Source organism: Nilaparvata lugens, chromosome 1 (assembly GCF_014356525.2).
Source record: "Nilaparvata lugens isolate BPH chromosome 1, ASM1435652v1, whole genome shotgun sequence".
NCBI classification, from domain to species: Eukaryota; Metazoa; Arthropoda; class Insecta; order Hemiptera; family Delphacidae; genus Nilaparvata; species Nilaparvata lugens.
This window is the reverse complement of record NC_052504.1, coordinates 52,270,217-52,289,364: the sequence shown is the minus strand read 5'-3', so window position 1 is coordinate 52,289,364 and position 19,148 is coordinate 52,270,217. Positions and strand designations below refer to the sequence as shown.

The 19,148-nt window shown below is 34.3% G+C and overlaps 1 protein-coding gene across 8 annotated transcripts in view; it reads right to left on the bottom strand.

Moving 5' to 3' along the window:
- Positions 1 to 13,143: 13,143 nt before the first annotated feature.
- LOC111063342 (lachesin) overlaps positions 13,144 to 19,148 on the bottom strand; it is a 246,186-nt gene continuing 240,181 nt past the window's right edge. For 2 of the 8 annotated variants that reach the window (XM_039436205.1, XM_039436219.1), the window contains exons 10-12: positions 18,461 to 18,529; positions 17,339 to 17,431; positions 13,148 to 14,637 (exon numbers count right to left, since the gene is read on the bottom strand). In XM_039436205.1, coding sequence (XP_039292139.1) covers positions 14,504 to 14,637; positions 17,339 to 17,431; positions 18,461 to 18,529 — 296 coding nt within the window. In that variant the 3' untranslated portion in view covers positions 13,148 to 14,503. Of the gene's footprint in view, positions 14,638 to 17,338; positions 17,432 to 18,460; positions 18,530 to 19,148 lie in introns of all 8 variants that reach the window. The other 6 variants (XM_039436222.1, XM_039436231.1, XM_039436213.1 and 3 more) reach the window with 5 other exon arrangements.

Sequence of the window (19,148 nt, the reverse complement as noted above, 5' to 3'; positions counted from 1 at the left end):
GAATTTTATTTCTTTTTATTCGACTTACGAACTTAGCCAACTTATTGATATGAGAGAGTTCAAGATTTCTTATAAACTAACCTCCTCACGTGGAACCTATCACTTTCAACTGCCTTTGGTGAAGTAAGAAAAATTAATTTTGGTGAAGAAGTATGAATTCACACACTACTCATTACTGGTTCAACAAACTGGTTCTCAATAATGTGTTCATCCTGTACTGATACAATATAAGCTTACTGTATAAATATTGTCACAGGTCTAGCTCCATGGGGGGGGGACACAAAAATGGATAATTATGAACTTGGAGTCATTAAACAAAAAACCAAGATTATAATCCTGAACCATGAGTACTGTTTCTCAGTATTAACTGCCTCACCTTGTGTCGGCATATGTCACATATTGCTCCGTGGAGGGGCATGAGTGTGCACCAAAAGAATAGCAATAACTGGAGTAATTGAGTTAAAAGAACAAATAAACAGCCGGAAAATTTGAGGTTAGAAATCTGTACTTCGTAGTTGTAGGCGGTCTACAAAGGTAGCCGAAGTAGGTACTGTAAATTTCCAAATTAGCGCTGTAGGTGGGAATGTAGTGGATCAAAATTAAATCTAATTCAGTAATAGAATGCAGTTCAGTTTGAATCTGCCTACTATAATCAATGCTGTCGCTAGGATCAGACAGAGATATAAATTCCTGAGTGAGTTCCTTCTCCAAATAACAACCAATATACTTAGGTTCTAGTACCTGTTTTACAGTTGGAAGAGATATTAGACCGCACAAGACAACAGACAAAATAGCAAATCCATGCGAACCGGGTCTCTGATAAATACTATGGGATATACGATTGCAAAATGCTGAACCAAAATAGTAAATACTTCAAGTACCGAGTTTATATCTGATGTTGTCTATGCGACCTTTGACCTCTCCTTGTGGCGTTGACTGGTTGTGAATGCTGGATCCAATACACTTGGATGGGGTAGGTTGATGGCAGTCGATTTTTATTTGATTTGGGAGGATATCCCCAATAAAATGTTTCATTATTTGATACGAATATCGACTACCATCTACCACCAGAAGAAATAATGTAATGTTCTAATAATAAGTAGGATACTCGATAATATCTGACTACTGCAAACAGGTCGTGTCTTGCACGATCGATATGTGTCAGTTGAGAAACAACGAACTTGTAGGTGTAATGAAATAAATTCAGAGCAGTGGAAAGGTAATATAAATATATTCTGGAAAATATTCTCAGACAGCAAAAAATTGAATAGATAGATGAACAGATTTTACAACATATAATTTCCAACTGATAAGGAGTGAATATTAAATAATAGCAAATTTGAGTCTTGAAATGATAAAAAATGATACTATATGAAAATTCATTAATTTCTAATTGATTAAAATGAGACGGGTGATAGCCCTTGGAAAGGGTCATAGAACATACAAATCAAATAGGCCAAGTAGGCTAATACAAAATTATAATTTAAAAAATAGAATAAATGAATAGATAAAAATATTATCAGGGTGGGGTTTCGCCTAAGGAAATAGACCTTTTGGCTAAGTACAGCGTGAATATTAAAATTTACTTATTGCAATAAAAATCATTTATGATAACTTTATACCCTTTAATCTATAGTCATGACTTTTCCCAAATTGACGAATTTATATGCTGTATAATTTTCGTAGATTAGCGGGGATCCCCTTTTATATGTTCGAATAACTCACGTAGACTTTTGTTTCCGTTTTTGTATTCAAAGTATATTCGGCCGTAGAATATATCATTCCGGCTGGATCCTTCCGCGTGTTGAAAAACATCAAACAAACCTCACTATTATAATTTTAGGGTTTATTCAAATGAAATCGCAAAAATTAATATCACAGATTACTATAGGAACTTTAGAACAACTTTTAAAGCAGAAAAGACAAAGATTGAATTACATTAAAACAGGAATTAAAGCTTTTAACAATTAAGTATGTGGACCAGGTCTGTATCCCACTGGTGATTTCCGCAAAATAGCCACGAGTCTTCCTCTTCTAATTTCCACCTGAGTTCCTTCTTAGAAATCAATCTCGCCAAATTTACATACTAATTAATTCGGGATTGATTCTGTGACGTAACCAATACGCTAAATGGGTGGTGGAAGTGTATCCAACTTTAAAGCATTTAAATGAGCAAAATTCCTAATTGTAAGTTGTTTTAAATTATTATTATGTTCCATAAAAATTTAAAAATATAAAAAATATAAATTCATCTATTACGATATACATTTGTTAAATAACTTCAAGAGTAGCCAATGATCTGTAGGACATAGACGTGATTTTATAACATGAAGTAGAAGTATAAAAACATATAACAATACACATGCTTGTAATAATAATAATCATTATAATAGATAACAATGGAATGGGCTGTATTGCTCTCTCCCATGAAATTCTAGGATTTCGAGTAATCTACAAGTCCAACAGTTCTTAAAGAGTTGACAAGTTCTTGTTTTTCAAATGCAATTTTCAGTATTTATGGTGAAAGCAACCATATTAGGATTAAGAGAAAGTGTAAAATTAATCCCTCTGCCAATTTGAATTCAGAACTCTATTTCCAACACTGGAAATTTGAGAATCAAGCAGATTTCAAATTTGGATTCTGAATTTCACGATGACGATGAAACGTTGAAAAACGATAGGTCAAAAATATTGAGGAAATTACACTTCTGCAGCTGTAATGAATTCTCGCTTTGACACCAAACACGGAAACATTACACATCGATTCAAAATTGGGAATGTAATGAAGCTTAACATGCACTGTAACAAACGCTTCAGAAACGTGTGAATACAGTGAGGTTCCAAGTGAGGTGGCAATCACAGCTATAAATCCCAACGGATCTGACCTCTCACTCCCACACGCGTTCTCTCTCTCACAAACGACCACAAGCTTCACTGTTCTTGCAATTCCTATTATTACCATAGATCGATCGATTCAGATCAGCACAATGTTTATACTGTATGTTCATAATAGATTTTTCTGATTGTAAAAAGAAATAGTCAATAATTGCTGGGAATTTAAAGTGATATTCAACGATTTGAACCTGATAAATTGGATTGTTAAATGACAATTGAAATTCAGTGAATTTTACTGTACAACATTCCTTTTCCTCCTATTTTATTGGGTGATGAGTGGAGATGATTTATGATTTCATATTTGGATTCATCTTTTCATAGTTCAATATTTTTTTGGAAAACTAGAACTTTTAAAAATTAAAAATGTTTATGTATAAACTTCTCAGGTGTTCAAAAACTTCTTAAAACCTTTGCCTGTCCCTTTGTGAGGCAGGAGTATTATTATCTCAGTATGTACTATATAATCATATGATAATGGAAAGCTATATTAAAAACAGCTATAACTCCCTTGTTTTCGGGTATTTTTGAAAATGGGACTTACGCTTTAAAGAATTTGGGGTCGCTGAATCCAAATCCGAAATCAGAAATCTTCTATCTATATTTTTAAGAAAGTTAGACTTTGAGAAAAAGTGATGAGTCATACTTTGAGCAAACTTCGGCGAAGTTGTTAGATCTGTCGGCTTATTCGTAAGATCCCCATGTGAAAGTACAGGAGAGCTGCAAAATATGAAATATGATCTTCCGTAATATGATATTCCAGGAGCGAGGTCTCTGCCGTGTGAAACTGGCCTATTGTGCTGAATTGATGATACTTTTGTATTTGAAAAGCATGAGAAATAATCTTCCTTAAACTCGTTTAATACAAAAGTTTCATTAACTTGAGTGGGAGGATGTCACAGCTACCGTGACAACCCGTTTGTATCGCACGGAAGAATTAGACGATTTGCATAGAGCAACAAAGATGGCGAGCCTAAAAGTGAAAATCACCGGAACCGATGTGTTCTTCAACAGAACTGTTCTCCAAGAAGAGGGAACCGTTTCCTTATTTCCCTTGAAGATCCAAAGAATGGTGAGCAGGTGACAGGAATTGTAGCAAAATCAATCCCTTAGGACGTGACTGCCCTAGTCATGGCCTCATTTCACTTCGATTTCCCTCCGATTTCACTTCAAACAAACAGCAATTCTCTTTTCCCACCAATATGCGAAGAAAACCAGAAGCCACACCAGAAAGCACTTTGTCTTCCATGCGGAGTCATCATCATGCATTGATACTAGCATATTTTTTCTCCCTTGCTATAAATCTTCGGTAACTCTTACTCAAATATGCGATCTTGTTATCCGTGCTTTCCAATCTCGATAATGGTATGTGATATCAATGTGACGGAAGCTATGAGGAAGCGCAATCATTGAATTCTTCATGTTATAAGAAAATCTGTGAAGAGAAAAGACTGAGAGGCGAAGCTGATGCACTTGAAGATAAGTGCAATATTTCTAATTAATTTATCATTATTACTGAATTTACTATCGTGGAAGCCCATTCAAACTATGTCACGGAAACACAAATAATACTGGATTCTAAGTTTTGAATTCTGAATTCTCATGGTGGTAGGAATTTTGAGCCCTATTCTCCAGATTCGACTCATTTGTAATTAAACTAGTCTTGGAAATCAAACTATCGAGCTCCGATCATGTAATCTAATTAGTTAACAAATTTAGTCAATTTTAATCGAATTGATGATTACATGATCAATCAGATAAATTGATCGATTGATTGATCAACCCTGTTAACTAATGAGCTTACTAAGTGATCCTTCAGCTATCCAATATACTGTGTGGTGATTGAACTACCTAAAATACCTACCGTATGACTGTAATCAATTCAGCAACCACCTCATATTTTTCAAAGTGTTTGATTGCTTCAATATTATTGCAATCTTAATATCGAGTAGTTTGATTGCTTCTATATTATTGCTCCATATTATTCTTCTCACCTGCATTGACTATTCAGATGTGAATAATAAAAATTAAATGCAACTAGTTGATTTGTTTGCAATTATAATATTGAGTAGTTTGATTGCTTCTATATTATTGCAAGCTCCATATTATTCTTTTAACCTACATTGACTACTCAGAAGTAAAATGAAAATAAAATGCAACTTGTTGATTCGTTTGCAATTATAATATTGAGTAGTTTGATTGCTTCTATATTATTGCAATCCCCATATTATTCTTTTTACCTGCATTGACTATTCAGATGTGAAATAAAAATGAAATGCAACCAGTTGATTTGTTTGCAATTTTAATATTGAGTAGTTTGATTGCTTCGATATTATTGCAAGCTCCATATTATCCTTTTTACCTGCATTTACTATTCAGAAGTAGAATAAAAACTGAATCCAACTAGTTGATTCGTTTTGAAATGATAATATTGAGTAGTCCTAGAGGATAGCGTTATAGAACAATCAATATACTGATAAATCGAGTCTCTATGAAATTATAATCTTATTCCGGATTCTAGCATGTTTTTATAATGGAAGATTTTTATAAATAGATGATTTACAAAACCTATGTATCTCTTTTCAACTGTTTTCCCAATATTATTCCTTCATTCAAAAATTATGAGATGATTTTAGAAGACGATTGCAATGATGAGGCGAACGGAAATAATTAAACAACCATCACAGATTTGTGATTAGTAGATGAAACCTCGATCTAAGATGATGATCGGTATTGCCACCCCAATAACCCAGATAGCTGATGGCTGCAAATGGAGTGAGCGGTACTCTTTGTGTCCGTTCTATCTTCGAAATCGTCGTCGTGGGACCCGAGTGATAAATCGAGTGGATAGGCCGGCGTTCAGAGAAAAACGGCATGTAAAACAGACCACTTACGTTGTCTCTTTCACATTTTATTGCCCGATAAAGCCAAGTGAAGCTGGCCTCGATAGAAGAGAGTGGTTCGATAAAGAGAGAGGATGTGAGTGGGAGAGAGAAGAGAGAGTTTATGCTGATCGTGTTGTTCGTAGTTGCGGTGAGTAGTGAAAAATCCGGGACCCTGACCAACCGTTTGACCGGTCAGAGAGTTCGGTCTGTATCAGGGTGGGAATCTGTGAGGTTTTTCCTTTGAGGAGTGGGAGGAGGAGGTCTAACGTGGTCTGGATATTTATGAGCGTGCCAATGTAAAGGAGAAGACCGGTTTATCTTGCCACTGTACCACCACCCCATCCCACTACCGTCAGTTCCCGATCAGGAAATAGTTTATTTGCGATCAGGGAACGTTTGCTGGAAGAGGCAGTGTAGAACTTCGCCGCGGGAGAAGCGTTTAGGGAGTTCGGAAGGTAATTAGGGACCGTGAAGGATCCTGATTTACGCCCTGGCCAGTCACTGGCCCTTACATCCTTTCCCCTTCCACCCTCCATTCCCATACTATAATTATTTCTCACCTGCTTTTGTTTATCTTTATTCAGTCGTTGATCACTCACTGTCTGTGCCAATGCGATTATCGAGAAACTCGCGTGGAGATTAATCATACAGTATGTAAACAGAGCAAGGATGCGATGGTCGACCCTTCACTTATTCGAGATAAACTCTCATTGGAATTCTGTGTGAAAGTTGGGGTCAGCGCTCCAAATAAGCTTCGTAATAATTCTGCGAGCTCCTTTCATTATCACAATTATTCACATCAACTGATTCACGTAACTTCCACTATCAACTTCCATTATGTCATCTAATGGTGGGAGTTATTTTATTGGTGAATTTATGAATTTGCATTGATAGGTATCATCAAATGATATTCCTCACTGACGGTGTTTTATTTACTCAGGATTGTCAATGCATGGATTCCGCAGGGCCGGATCTACCATTTTTCCTAGGGGGTGGGCAAGCTTTACTTTTGGCGCCCCCCTCATGATCGACCATCACCGACCGATTTACAAAAATGCGAGGGATTATTGCTATATTAGTCGTATACGAGGTTGAAATAAAACTTTGGTTGAATTAGAAGGCAGTTTTAATGATAATAATAAGTCTTCTCATTGTTTATTTTCATTTACATACGTAATTGAATACAATGGTGGAAAAATCAAAGCCCCAACTTTAAAATTAACTTGTTGATGTGAGAATATTTAGAAAATATGAATATTGCTATTAATACTGGGGATTAAATCTCAATGCATTTTCAACAATAGGATAATAAGTAGGTAGATAGGCTAATCATAATGAAAGAAAATCCAATTAAAGAATATTCACAAAATGCATAATTTGTGATCAACAGAATATACAAGGAATGACAGATATGAAGTTTTTGATCATTACAGTACAGTAGAAAAAAACACTCATCACTAAAATCTTCAGTACTAGTCAATTACTTGAATAAAAAAGTACAGAAGTAGAATTGTTAAAGAATCGTCTGATAAATAACTCAAGTGAAAATTATACTTATAACTTTTCGTGTCATAAGTTTCTCTTGTGCTTCCTAAAACACCTTCATGTGTTTTGTGTTCACCTTCACTCCAAACACCTTCATGATCCAGGTAATGCATTAGCATTAAATATTCTTCTGAGGCAAAATTTGCAATTGAAGCAATGAAATTAATCAAGAATTTAAGATTAATTCTTGAATGAAGTTAATCGTAAGATATAACAGAATAAGTAAAACAAAAACGTTATGCAGTGGAATGATAAGTCAGCTAATCGAGAAAATATATAGTTACAAGATAAAAAATAGATCCACAAGATAATTTGATTAAATTCCTAAATCATTCTAATTTTTCGGGCTTTTTTTGCTGAGAATGTGTTTATTATTCCATCAAAAGAAAGCGAAGAAGCCCCTCTTTCATGCTCAAAATTATGATGCTTAGACTTGTTAGTCTTTTCTGGGTCATGATATTTCTAAAATAGGTCTCAGTAAGTTTCAATTTAGTTACTGAAACTTCTCTCTCCAGATGCCACAGAAATTGGAAGTGTTACAAATGTTTTTAAAGCTACACATATGTTTCGATAACCCTCTTACACAATATTCTGAGCAAAGATGCTGCTGTTGCGTCTCCCAGTTCATCTTCTACAGTTAGGCATGAAACTCAAAACTCTCGATTTCATTTAGAAGTTCTTCTTCGTTCAAATCGTTCGCATAGGTTGTAGCCAATTCTGTAGCCTTACTTTTCAAAGTTTAAACGTCTAGTGCTTTAATTTGTGCCCCATACAAAAAACTGAACTTGTCAGCAATAATTTTCAATGCATCATATCTGTTCGTCAGCTCAGTAATAACTCTTGAAAATCTCTTCTTTCGTGAATTTTTTACCTTCCTCTTCATGTGCGTCGTCTGTCATTTTCTTTTTCTTTTGTTTTCTTGTTTCCTTGTACTCTGCTGCTATGTCCATGTTGCAAGATAAAAACTTTGCCTCATCAATTGCATCTGAAATAGTCACCTCCCCTGTTGATGATAATAAAGTTAAAAGATCTTGTATGTTTCTTGCAGCATTGTTCACTTTTGTCTTCTCCCATTGCAAAAACTTACCCGATGAATTTTTTTAAGGACTGAATACCAGAAGCATGTCATCACAACAAATTCTAAGCTCTTCATGTTCTTAATTAGAGATTTAGCATCAGCTAATCAATATTGATCATGCTCTTGTTTCTGGAGATGGAAATTCATGGGAGGCTAATTCTTCAAGAGCAGAGAGCACTTTGTCCATATGCTTATATATAACTTCCACAGATTCAATTCTTGTCGACCATTTTGTTTCAATCTCTGATTTCAATGAAAGAGGAACATGCTGTTTTAAAACTTCCCACCTTGTTAACGATGTTAACCAATGAAAGTAGTCGTGAAGACTATTTACAATTCCAAAAGAATCTGGTGTGGCGCACTCACATAACTTTCCTTGCCGTTATGAAAATTGATCACCTGACGCTAGTGTTCACGCGCATCTCAAGTCTACTATTCAAAGATCTGAGTCAGCTGGTGACAGGACAATAACGCTGGAGACACACGAGGTCTGCTATCTCTTCATAGTGAATGATTTAATAGAATCAACAGTTCGCAATTGAATAATCACATTTTCTCGAATTTTAAACTTATTTTCAATTTTTGAAAATGATACTGAGCATTAATTGTAGATAATTGTAGATATTTTCATACTCATTCTTTTCCACTTGAAATATTTTGTTTAGATTGTATCTCAAGCATGATAATTGGAAATCTAAAATCAAACTTTGCATAGATGGGGTGGAGCTCCTGAAATTTTTACAGATTTGTTGCAGTTGATAGAGCTTATCAATATTTTAGGTATAAATTTGATCAAAATTGTTGGAGCCGATCCGAGAAAATCGCAAAAAAAACTTTTTTGACAACATTTTTGCCATTTTAGCCGCCATCTTGAATTGCATTTGATCGAAATTGTTCGTGTCGGATCCTTATAGTGTAAGGACCTCAAGTTACAAATTTTAAGTCATTCCGTTAATTGGGAGATGAGATATCTTGTACACAGACGCACATACACTCATATACACACACACACACACACACACACACACACACACACACACACACACACACACACACACACACACACAAGGAAAGTAGTATTTATTTGTGCTTTAACACATGCCTCTGCTGAATTAAGCCCAACTGAATTTTATGAGTGTGCTGAGAATGGAACAAAGTAGGCTAGTTCATACAGCGGAAGTATGCTGCGGCTATAAAAATACTTCTTACTTTGTTCTGTTGGTTTTGCCAAAATATTTTAGTGAAATAAATTTTAGAATGTGCACAGAGCTATATCACGCTATTGGAACTTCAAATTAAGAATGTCAGATATAAACGCCTAAAGCAATTATTATTTTTGTAACCTATATATTTTTATAAGAAAATGCTGACTATAATTTGACGCTCCCTTCAACTCGGCGCCCGGGGCACATCCCCCCTTAACCCCCCCAACCCACCATCACAAGGATCCGGCCCTGGGATTCCGTTCTTGTTTTTCAACCATATACTATAAGATTTGTAAAAAGATCAGATCTTTGCTTCTTTTCTTTTGTGTTCTCTGAATAACAATCGTATGATTCGTAAATGTATAATATAATTTTGTGGAAAGGGAAATAGAACTCTTACTAGATTGATTGCGGGTGATTAGATACTGTTGCGTGGAGACTTCTTTGATTTTGTATTATTGATGAAGCATAGAGCATTTCAAAATATCATTTTGAATTCATAGCTACTCTATCTAATAACAACATATTTTGGTATATTTTAGCTTTTTTGAGGATGGTGTTCACTTTATCCCTTGGCTTCACTGTTGATGTTAGGTATCGGAGAGATATAGATTGATAGATTGATTCGTATTAGATGATTTATTTACATAACAGAGAATGGTACTCATAGTTTCAGGAGAGTTCTGAACAGTTGGGAAGGGAATTTGAAGCTTATAAGTTGTGGAACCTTTGATCTCTTCTCGACGGGGATCACAGAACGGCGTTTTTCATTGGATGTATCATGAAACTCAATAACTGCAATTAACATACAGTACACACAGTAACTATAGAAAGTGATTGCAATTACCACAGTAGCATAGGTTGTCAAAGAATTCCCCTCACTCAACTCTTCTGTCGCATACTTCAGTTCTATATATTAATCCAGTCTAATTTCTATTTCAATTCAATACCGATTATTCTATGATGAATGTGAGTACCACATGGAATGTATTAATATTTCTCTTCGACCAAATGAGTTCGCAATTATGATATTTTGAATCTATGAGTACATGCTTCAGGATTACGATAGATATTGTTTTATTTATTATCTGAATTATCATATATAGTAAATTTTTTATAGATCATCCATTTTTCTCGATCCCAATTCCCATCATTTGCCATGCGGTGTAATTGAATTGAATTTATTGCCGGTAAACGAATACGAAATTGTGCAATGAAATTTCTATAGTATATGATACAGATAGACAGTAGAACATTAGAGAGAAAATATTAACAGATTAATAATAATTCTTGGCACTGCCAACATAAGATCGATCCCTTGTGAGTGGGTGGTGAGTTGCAGTTCACTTATCCTGCACCAGTTCTGGTTACATACAAAATAATATACACTTCAAATTGATGATGCCCAAGAAAAAAATAAAAATTAAACCTATCATATGAAAAAATTTCTATGTATCCAGAATAAAAGGAGACTTAATATCACATGGGGTAACAGTGGTTGTATTACAACTATTACACTTATCTATAGAGGCTAACATTACTGTGACAGTTTCATACAGCAAAATAAATAAATTATGATCACAAAAGATTATTATTGAGGCCCCATTATATTAGGTGAGAACTGATAGATGACATGGGAGGATTTCATACCTGATTCTAGAACAAAGAACAGAAAACTAGGAATATGAACATTGTCCACTCTGCCATGAGCTATCTCTCTCGTTACCCATTCACAAGTCCAGAGCTCATGTGGGCATATCCCACAGCAAGAAAAAAAATAGCCTGAAGGAATTATCCAGATTGATTCATTGCTCTTTGTGAAGTTTTCGAATTGAGATTGTTCATCGTCCGAATATTGGTCGAGCTTGAAATTTAATGAACACCCAACTCAATTATTTGTAGAATTCAATTCTAACTTGAGCCCCGTGAGAGGTGAGAGTGTTGCAGGTTAAATAAAATATATTTAAAAAATAATAAATTAGTTTATTCATCAATATTATAATAGATTGTAACCTTGAAGTTTTATGGAAAAATCATTACTAATCAAACTAATAAATACAATAATTATCTGGAAATCAAATCAATAATATTTTGAAATTCATCTGATTCACAGTAGCCTAAGTTTCTTGTTCACTAGAAATTGAAACATGTACAGACTAGAGGTCAGTTGCTTAAGAACAAATAATTATCAGATTGAATCAAATTGAAGTCATTGCATTGGTCTCAGACCCATTCGTTCATCAGTTGTTGTTCCATTGAAAATGACATCAATAAACGCCGATCAAAATTTGTTTTGATTTACTTGCACTTACGCTCCTACAATATCTTATGTTCTATTCTATAGTAATATTCTATGGTGAAATCTCACCCTTACCTGCTGCCTGTAGAATTTCCTTCTTTGAACAAAATACCGAAATAGTATTTCAAGTTAAATGCGTGACTACTATTATGAATAATATTCCTTGTATGTTCTTTCTCAAGAGATTGTTCCAAGGTAATTCAATTTTCTGTTTCTAGAAATGGTGGCGGAGTCTTCTTTAGCTCCACTTATAGAATAGGATATCCAATCTATGACTATGATGGCAATAACCAATGTATGGCTATTATCTGCTTATAGTAAGTTAAAAAGTACGGGACAAATCATTATTTATTCTACTGTCACAAGAGGTGAACATTTCCTATTTTAGCGATGTAATTTTTGACCTTCCTTCTCAGTTTCAGACATTGAAACTGAATTGGATGGTGGATAATTAAACTAGTTTTCAATAATTCAGTTTCTATTGAACTGAATAGACTAGTTGAGCTGAATAAACTAGTTGAACTGGATAAACTAGTATTGAACTAGTTTTTAATGATTCAGTTTCTATTAAACTGAATAGTTAATCTAGATGGTGTGTTAAACACTATAAACTGATGGTGTGTTATCATAATGTATGCATGTGGAACGTCTTCCGTCGAAGATTATTGTGAATTTATGACATATCACAAAAAATAGATCAGATAGCAAGATCATGATATGTGATCGAATTCATCGATTCATTTGTTAATCTGCATTTATTTTGAAATACTGTTAACATCTTGTGAAATTAATATCATATTACTGGTCAAGGCTACACTGGGATTTATTTCTATAAAATGAATAATGATTAACTGGACATGGAAATAGTGTTCCTCACGCCTAAATTTCAAAACTGGATGAAATTTGAAATAATTGTGAATAGTCTGAAAGCTGCACTCTATTCCAGTTTTCAGACAATAGTATGAAGAAACATTCGATCTGATTTGATTTGATGTTGGAATCCATTTCACAGTATGTCCAGTAATTTTTCCAAACTTAATGCATCGAATGATCATGATTTTGTTTGTCATTAGAATACATTCCAAGATCAATCTGGTGGAAGAATTACGTAGTAATTCCACTTCAATATTTGATGAAATTGGAAATCGACTGCTCTTATGATAACTATCACAATGTAGTTTATGTCATTATTATTATGATGCATAGCGTGGAAAGCACAAAATATGGAGAAGTTTGTTTCCTTTCAGCCAATTTTTAAATAAGTAGAGCCTAAATAAAAATAATTGTCTCTTAACATTCTTGAATTTTACTTTTTCTTCAAATGTGGTTTTAAAGTTTGGGGATTAGAGAGGTTGATTGAAATAAAAATAGTCTACGATTTTATTTCATTAGAGTTTCTATTATTCACAAGAAAATTCAAATACAGAATCCACAAAATAACAAGGCGTTAAAAAAACAAGGGATTTTCAGTCTTAAAAAATAATTCTCATATTTTTTTCAACTATTAGAATATACAATCAAAAATATACACATACGATCACATTATTCCATTCGAATTATGATTGATATTCACAGAGCTCAACCAGCCAGCACATAATAAGTATACCGGTACTCTATTCAACTCACATATTTAAAAATCACTCATTCATTTCCAAATCATATCGTTCATCAACAACATTCATGACAACAGTATTCATCAATTTAACTTACTATAGTTCTTCTCATTCTGAATTGCCCTGAATACAAAAACATTAAATTGGATTATACTTAATTAGAAATTTTTCCTTCAAACTCTCTCACATACATTCAAGGATATATTAAAGGACTGGATTCACTCATGCTAGAGTCTCAAACATTTCATAGCAAACAATACAAATGATCAAAACAGGAATGAACATGTTCCACATTATCACAAAGGAAAAACATAGGTGTAAAGATGAGAGTGAACTCTTAATAAATTGCTCTTTATCAACATTACAAAAGTAGCAACTCAATTCGATAGATTCAAATAATTGAATGAAAAAATGGTAATCAGATATCTGAAAAAACCTCAAAATTTTGAATTAGAAATTTATTAATAGAATTTTATTGGATCTGACTTCTAGTCATTTTCTATTCATTCATTCCAGAAGTTCACACAGTAGGTTATTAATAATTTAGATATGTAGTAGCATCATAGTCAACAATATTTATTATGCTATTATCATCAAGCGTTCATGAGGATTAAATTATTTGTTTTAGTCGTACAGGAAATTCTTTCGAGACGCCATTGTAAACTCCATTTTCTCACTGGTACCTGAGATGACTCACAAATCGGTCACAAATCTCGACGAATCTGATGGAAATCGGACAAGTCGAGGACGTCCAATCATTCAATGGTCATGCCCTACATCTTGCAAGCAAAACTTCTTCGGTGAGATACACTTCGAACTGGCAGCATTCCTTATCACGTATCAACGCTCCCCAATCCACCAATGCTGACAGTATTATGTGAAACTCACTATCGTTTCGCCAACAAATAGAAGTAAACTAGGAATCTCTGAGTCTATCCAAGTTTTCATAGTGAGCAGAGGTGTTACTCCACATAGTAGTTGAACCATCACCTTGGTTGTAGAGTGATCGCAAGGCAGATAACAAGCATGACATCGAAAATTGAAGATTTCCTCATGAGGGAGTCCCCCCCATCACGTGGGGGACCTAACGAGGGAAGAGTGTAACCATCGTCATCGTCACCTGGAAAAACACAAATTGGCATAATATTCATTAATCTCTATCCCAGTGATCTCTATCATAATCACTCTTCCAGAAAGAAGACAAACTCTTTAGCAAAAGTATTCTCTGTCTGAACAATGAATCTGTCCTTAGATTGATGGCTAGTCCTATCATTTGACATCACTTCAATGGAATCAATACAATCCAAATCACAAATTCATTACAGTTGACAAGCTTGAGGTTATTGGAATAAAACAATCATTTGAATCGCTGTATTTTTTATGGCAGATAAACTCGAATACACATCACTTTCATTTTAGAACCTAGATAGGATACTATTCTTCAAACTAGGCCTTATCTAACTATATGATTTTTATCCTTTATTCCAACAAGTCTCTCATTTCATTAACGATAATATTATAAAAATGATTCTATATTGATACTAACAGAGTTATGAAAGTCTGAAATCAATATCGTTGATACAAACAAATTAAATTCCAATATAATAATTTTTTGACAGTCGAGATTCACTCACGAATGACCTTCTCACTAAAATAGAATCAATTGAATTATCGAACTATTGAAATATTGAAGCATCATGTTGCAGCTAGAGTGACCTTTATGCTGAGATATTGTCGCAGTACTCTGTGAAGCCTTTTTCTTCTTGATTTTGTGCTCAGACCAGGAATAGTACCAACCAAGGTGCCAATCAATTGAGAATCATTCACTTCAATTCCTGTTGAAGTTATTATTGCTGAAAGCCTTTTTCGACCAATCTATAAACTTTGACAATAGATTAATATACTTTCATATGATTGATATAATGTGATATGATAATATATGATTGTTTGATGTTACTTTGATAATAAACTTTGACAAACTCTAAATTGATATACAATATATTATAACCAAGTGAAAATATTCTGGAGTAATATGGGGAGCACTCGATAATATTATAGACTTCCTCCAAATAACAATCACCAACAATAATCAGTGATAAAATGATATGAATAAAAGTGCAAGAGGCATTGTTCTGGAGCAGCCACAAATAATTGTAGCCTAAATACAAAAAACTGTGTCAATGATTGCAATATATGTATAACATTGGTAGATGATGATGTCAATTATTGTCAATTCAAAATGTAACCAACAAAAAATAGTCACTCTACGCAGAATATGTTTGTTCCAATTTCGCAATAGCGACATTACGACGGTTAAGGTTATTGATAAACGATAGTCATTCCACCTAGAATTGAAAAAGAAAAAATATTCATAGGAAATCTCAACTTTCTTATGAAAAATGTTCATAGCATGGATTTTTTTGTAATGGGATGGAGTCAATCAATCAATCATTCATTTCAAAAACGAACATAACACAAAATACAAGAAACTCCTTAGGCCTATCCTTCTACAGACGTTTTTTCAATTTAGTTCCACTACGACATGCTAAATTTAGCATGACTCCTCCACGTTAGATTTGAGTCAATAACTAGACTGAGGTATTTAGATATTGCTGACAACCCGAATTGTAACTTTAAAAATCTAGTGTGGCGCACTCACACAACTTGACGCAAGTGTACACGCGCATTGCAAGTGTACTATTCAAAGATCTGCCAGCTGGTGACAGGACAATAACGCTGGAGACACACGTAGTCTGCTATCTCTTCATAGTGAATGATTTAATAGAATCAACAGTTTGCTTTATTGGATAAACAAATTTTCTTGAATTTCGAGCTTATTTCCAATTTTAGGTGAAAATGTCACTGAACATTAATTGTAGAGATTTTTATGCTCAATCTTTTTCAAATGAAATTTTTTGTTTAAATTGTATCTGAAGCCTGATAATCGGGAATCTAAAATCACACTTTGCATTGATGTGGCGGAGCTCCTGAAATTTTTACAGATATTAAACTTGTGGCAGTTGATAGAGCTTATCAATGACTATTTTAGGTATGATTTGATCAAAATCGTTGGAGCCGTTTTCGAGAAAATCTCGAAAAATCAAGTTTTGACAACATTTTAGCCGCCATCTTGAATTGGATTTGATCGAAATTGTTCGTGTCAGATCCTTATAGGAGAAGGACCTTGAGTTCCAAATTTCAAGTCATTCCGTTAATAGGGTGATGAGATATCGTGTACACACACACACACACACACACACACACACCACACACACACACACACACACACACACACACACACACACACCACACACACACACACACCACACACACACACACACACACACACACACACACACACACACACACACACCACACACACACCACACACACACACACACACACACACACACACACACACACACACACACACACACACACACACACACACACACACACACACACACACACACACACACACACACACACACACACACACACACACACACACACCACACACACACACACACACCACACACACCACACACACACACACACACACACACACACACACACCACACACACACACACACACACACACACACACACACACACACACACACACACACACACACATACAGACCAATACCCATAAACCACTTTTTTGGACTCAGGGGACTTTGAAACGTATAGAAATTTAGAATTTCGGGTACCTTAATTTTTTTCGGAAAGCAATACTTACCTTAGCTATGGTAATAGGGCAAGGAAACTGAAAATTGTAAAGTAATTTCATCAGAGCTTGAATTATTATAACTTCGAACCTGCTGTTTCTCTCCACTCACTGGTGCCATGATCGCCCTGAGGCACGAGGTTGTCAGATGGTCGATCTCGCCACTGTTTGTTGTTCAGACGTCCTGTTGGAATAATTTTCCCAATGCAATGAAATTTCATTTGAAAAACAATATATATATATATTGAGAACTTGATAGATATTGTTAATTTCTCACGTCTTAGTTCGTATGTTCTCTCAGTTCAGACTTCAAACAAAAAAAATACAAGTTCAAAAAAAAGTTCAGACTTCATAGATAGAATACAATGTTCTCTAACTATCCTGTTTCTGACTACTAAACTAGACTACTATTTCCACTTTCTGAACTTACTATCCTCAGATCATGTATTGCGTATTAAATAGAATGATTTTATTAGTTATGCAAGATGGTTAGAACTCCAAAATGAACTAGAAGCTATAAAATGCAGTCTGCCATCCTGTCACAGAAAAAATATAAGTGTTGAACTTTGTCTGTTTCTTGTCCTCAAATCACTAGTCTCTAGTTTGTTATTAGATTTTCAAAATAAATAGCTCATAACGATTTGTTGCTCAAGCTATTCTCTGTAGTTAGTCATTCTCTGGTTCAGTTTTATCCCCTTGATTGAATGATATAATAACAAAATGGGGTGACGTAATGCGGTTAACCAATGAGAGCTTATTGTGTGCACGGCCTTCTACTAATTACCAACATATACTCGCTAGTGAATGGTCAAGATTCTAAGACCTTGAAGTATTAGCTGACTTTGGAATTGACTGTTATCAATACAATCAGAGTGATGCAATTCGTGTGCAGACTACTCATTTCTTACATTTACACGAATCATTGGATTCGAAATTTGAGATTTCAGTATTTTCCATTGCCATCTGGATGAATATTTTGACATCAGTTATCCATTTCGGTTTTGATGAGTTCATTCTCAAAAACCAATGAGACCAAATTATTTTAAGAGAAAAATATTCGGTTAGTAGAAGCTCTAATTCTTAAAAAAATTATATAGAAAATTGTATCAAGTGTTCTAATTATTAGATCTTAATAAGTGTTCTTGAACTAATTATTATCAGAAATCGATTGGAAATATATTGTAGCAGAGAAGATGACGTATTATGAACTGACCTTTCTTCTTGACATTTGTGGTTGTTGTTATGACAGTGGACGTTGTGGTGGTCGAAGGTGCTGGTATTTCTGGAACAAAAGTTCATCATCGGATTATCAGGCTCAATAATTCTACAAATATTCATTATAAGGAGAATCTAGGATGCATTGAATATCCACGTTTATTTATTGAGGTGGTGTATCAGACAGACGATAGAATTACTAAAATCATATTTAGTTCAGTCAATAATGGGAAATAATATGTAGTTCATGAAAAAGGGGGTGTGCTTGCAATATAAAAGTAGCTCCGATTTTCAAATAATTGATTGTTTGGATACCTAAGAAAATTCCAGAACCAATTGTTTTATGCAGCATTTCCTTGCGCTAAATACAGAGTGCTCAAACACCTCATATTTTCAGTTCACTTTCCAATTTTCAGCTATTCCCACCATATCCAGCCATCGTACAGAAAATTAGAAATATTATATAGTGACTGGACTAATTGTATTGAGAAGGATACTGACTGTGATCGAACAATGGATGGAATAATTATTATTGTTCCAGATAACAAATTAAACGACCGGAAAATCTATAGTTGAATATGTAAAAAATATTTTTTTCTGAAATCGAAGCATACTTCTGTTGATATTCATGGGAAGTCTCACTATTATTACTATCCACACCCAAATATATATTTTCCCTCTTCTTC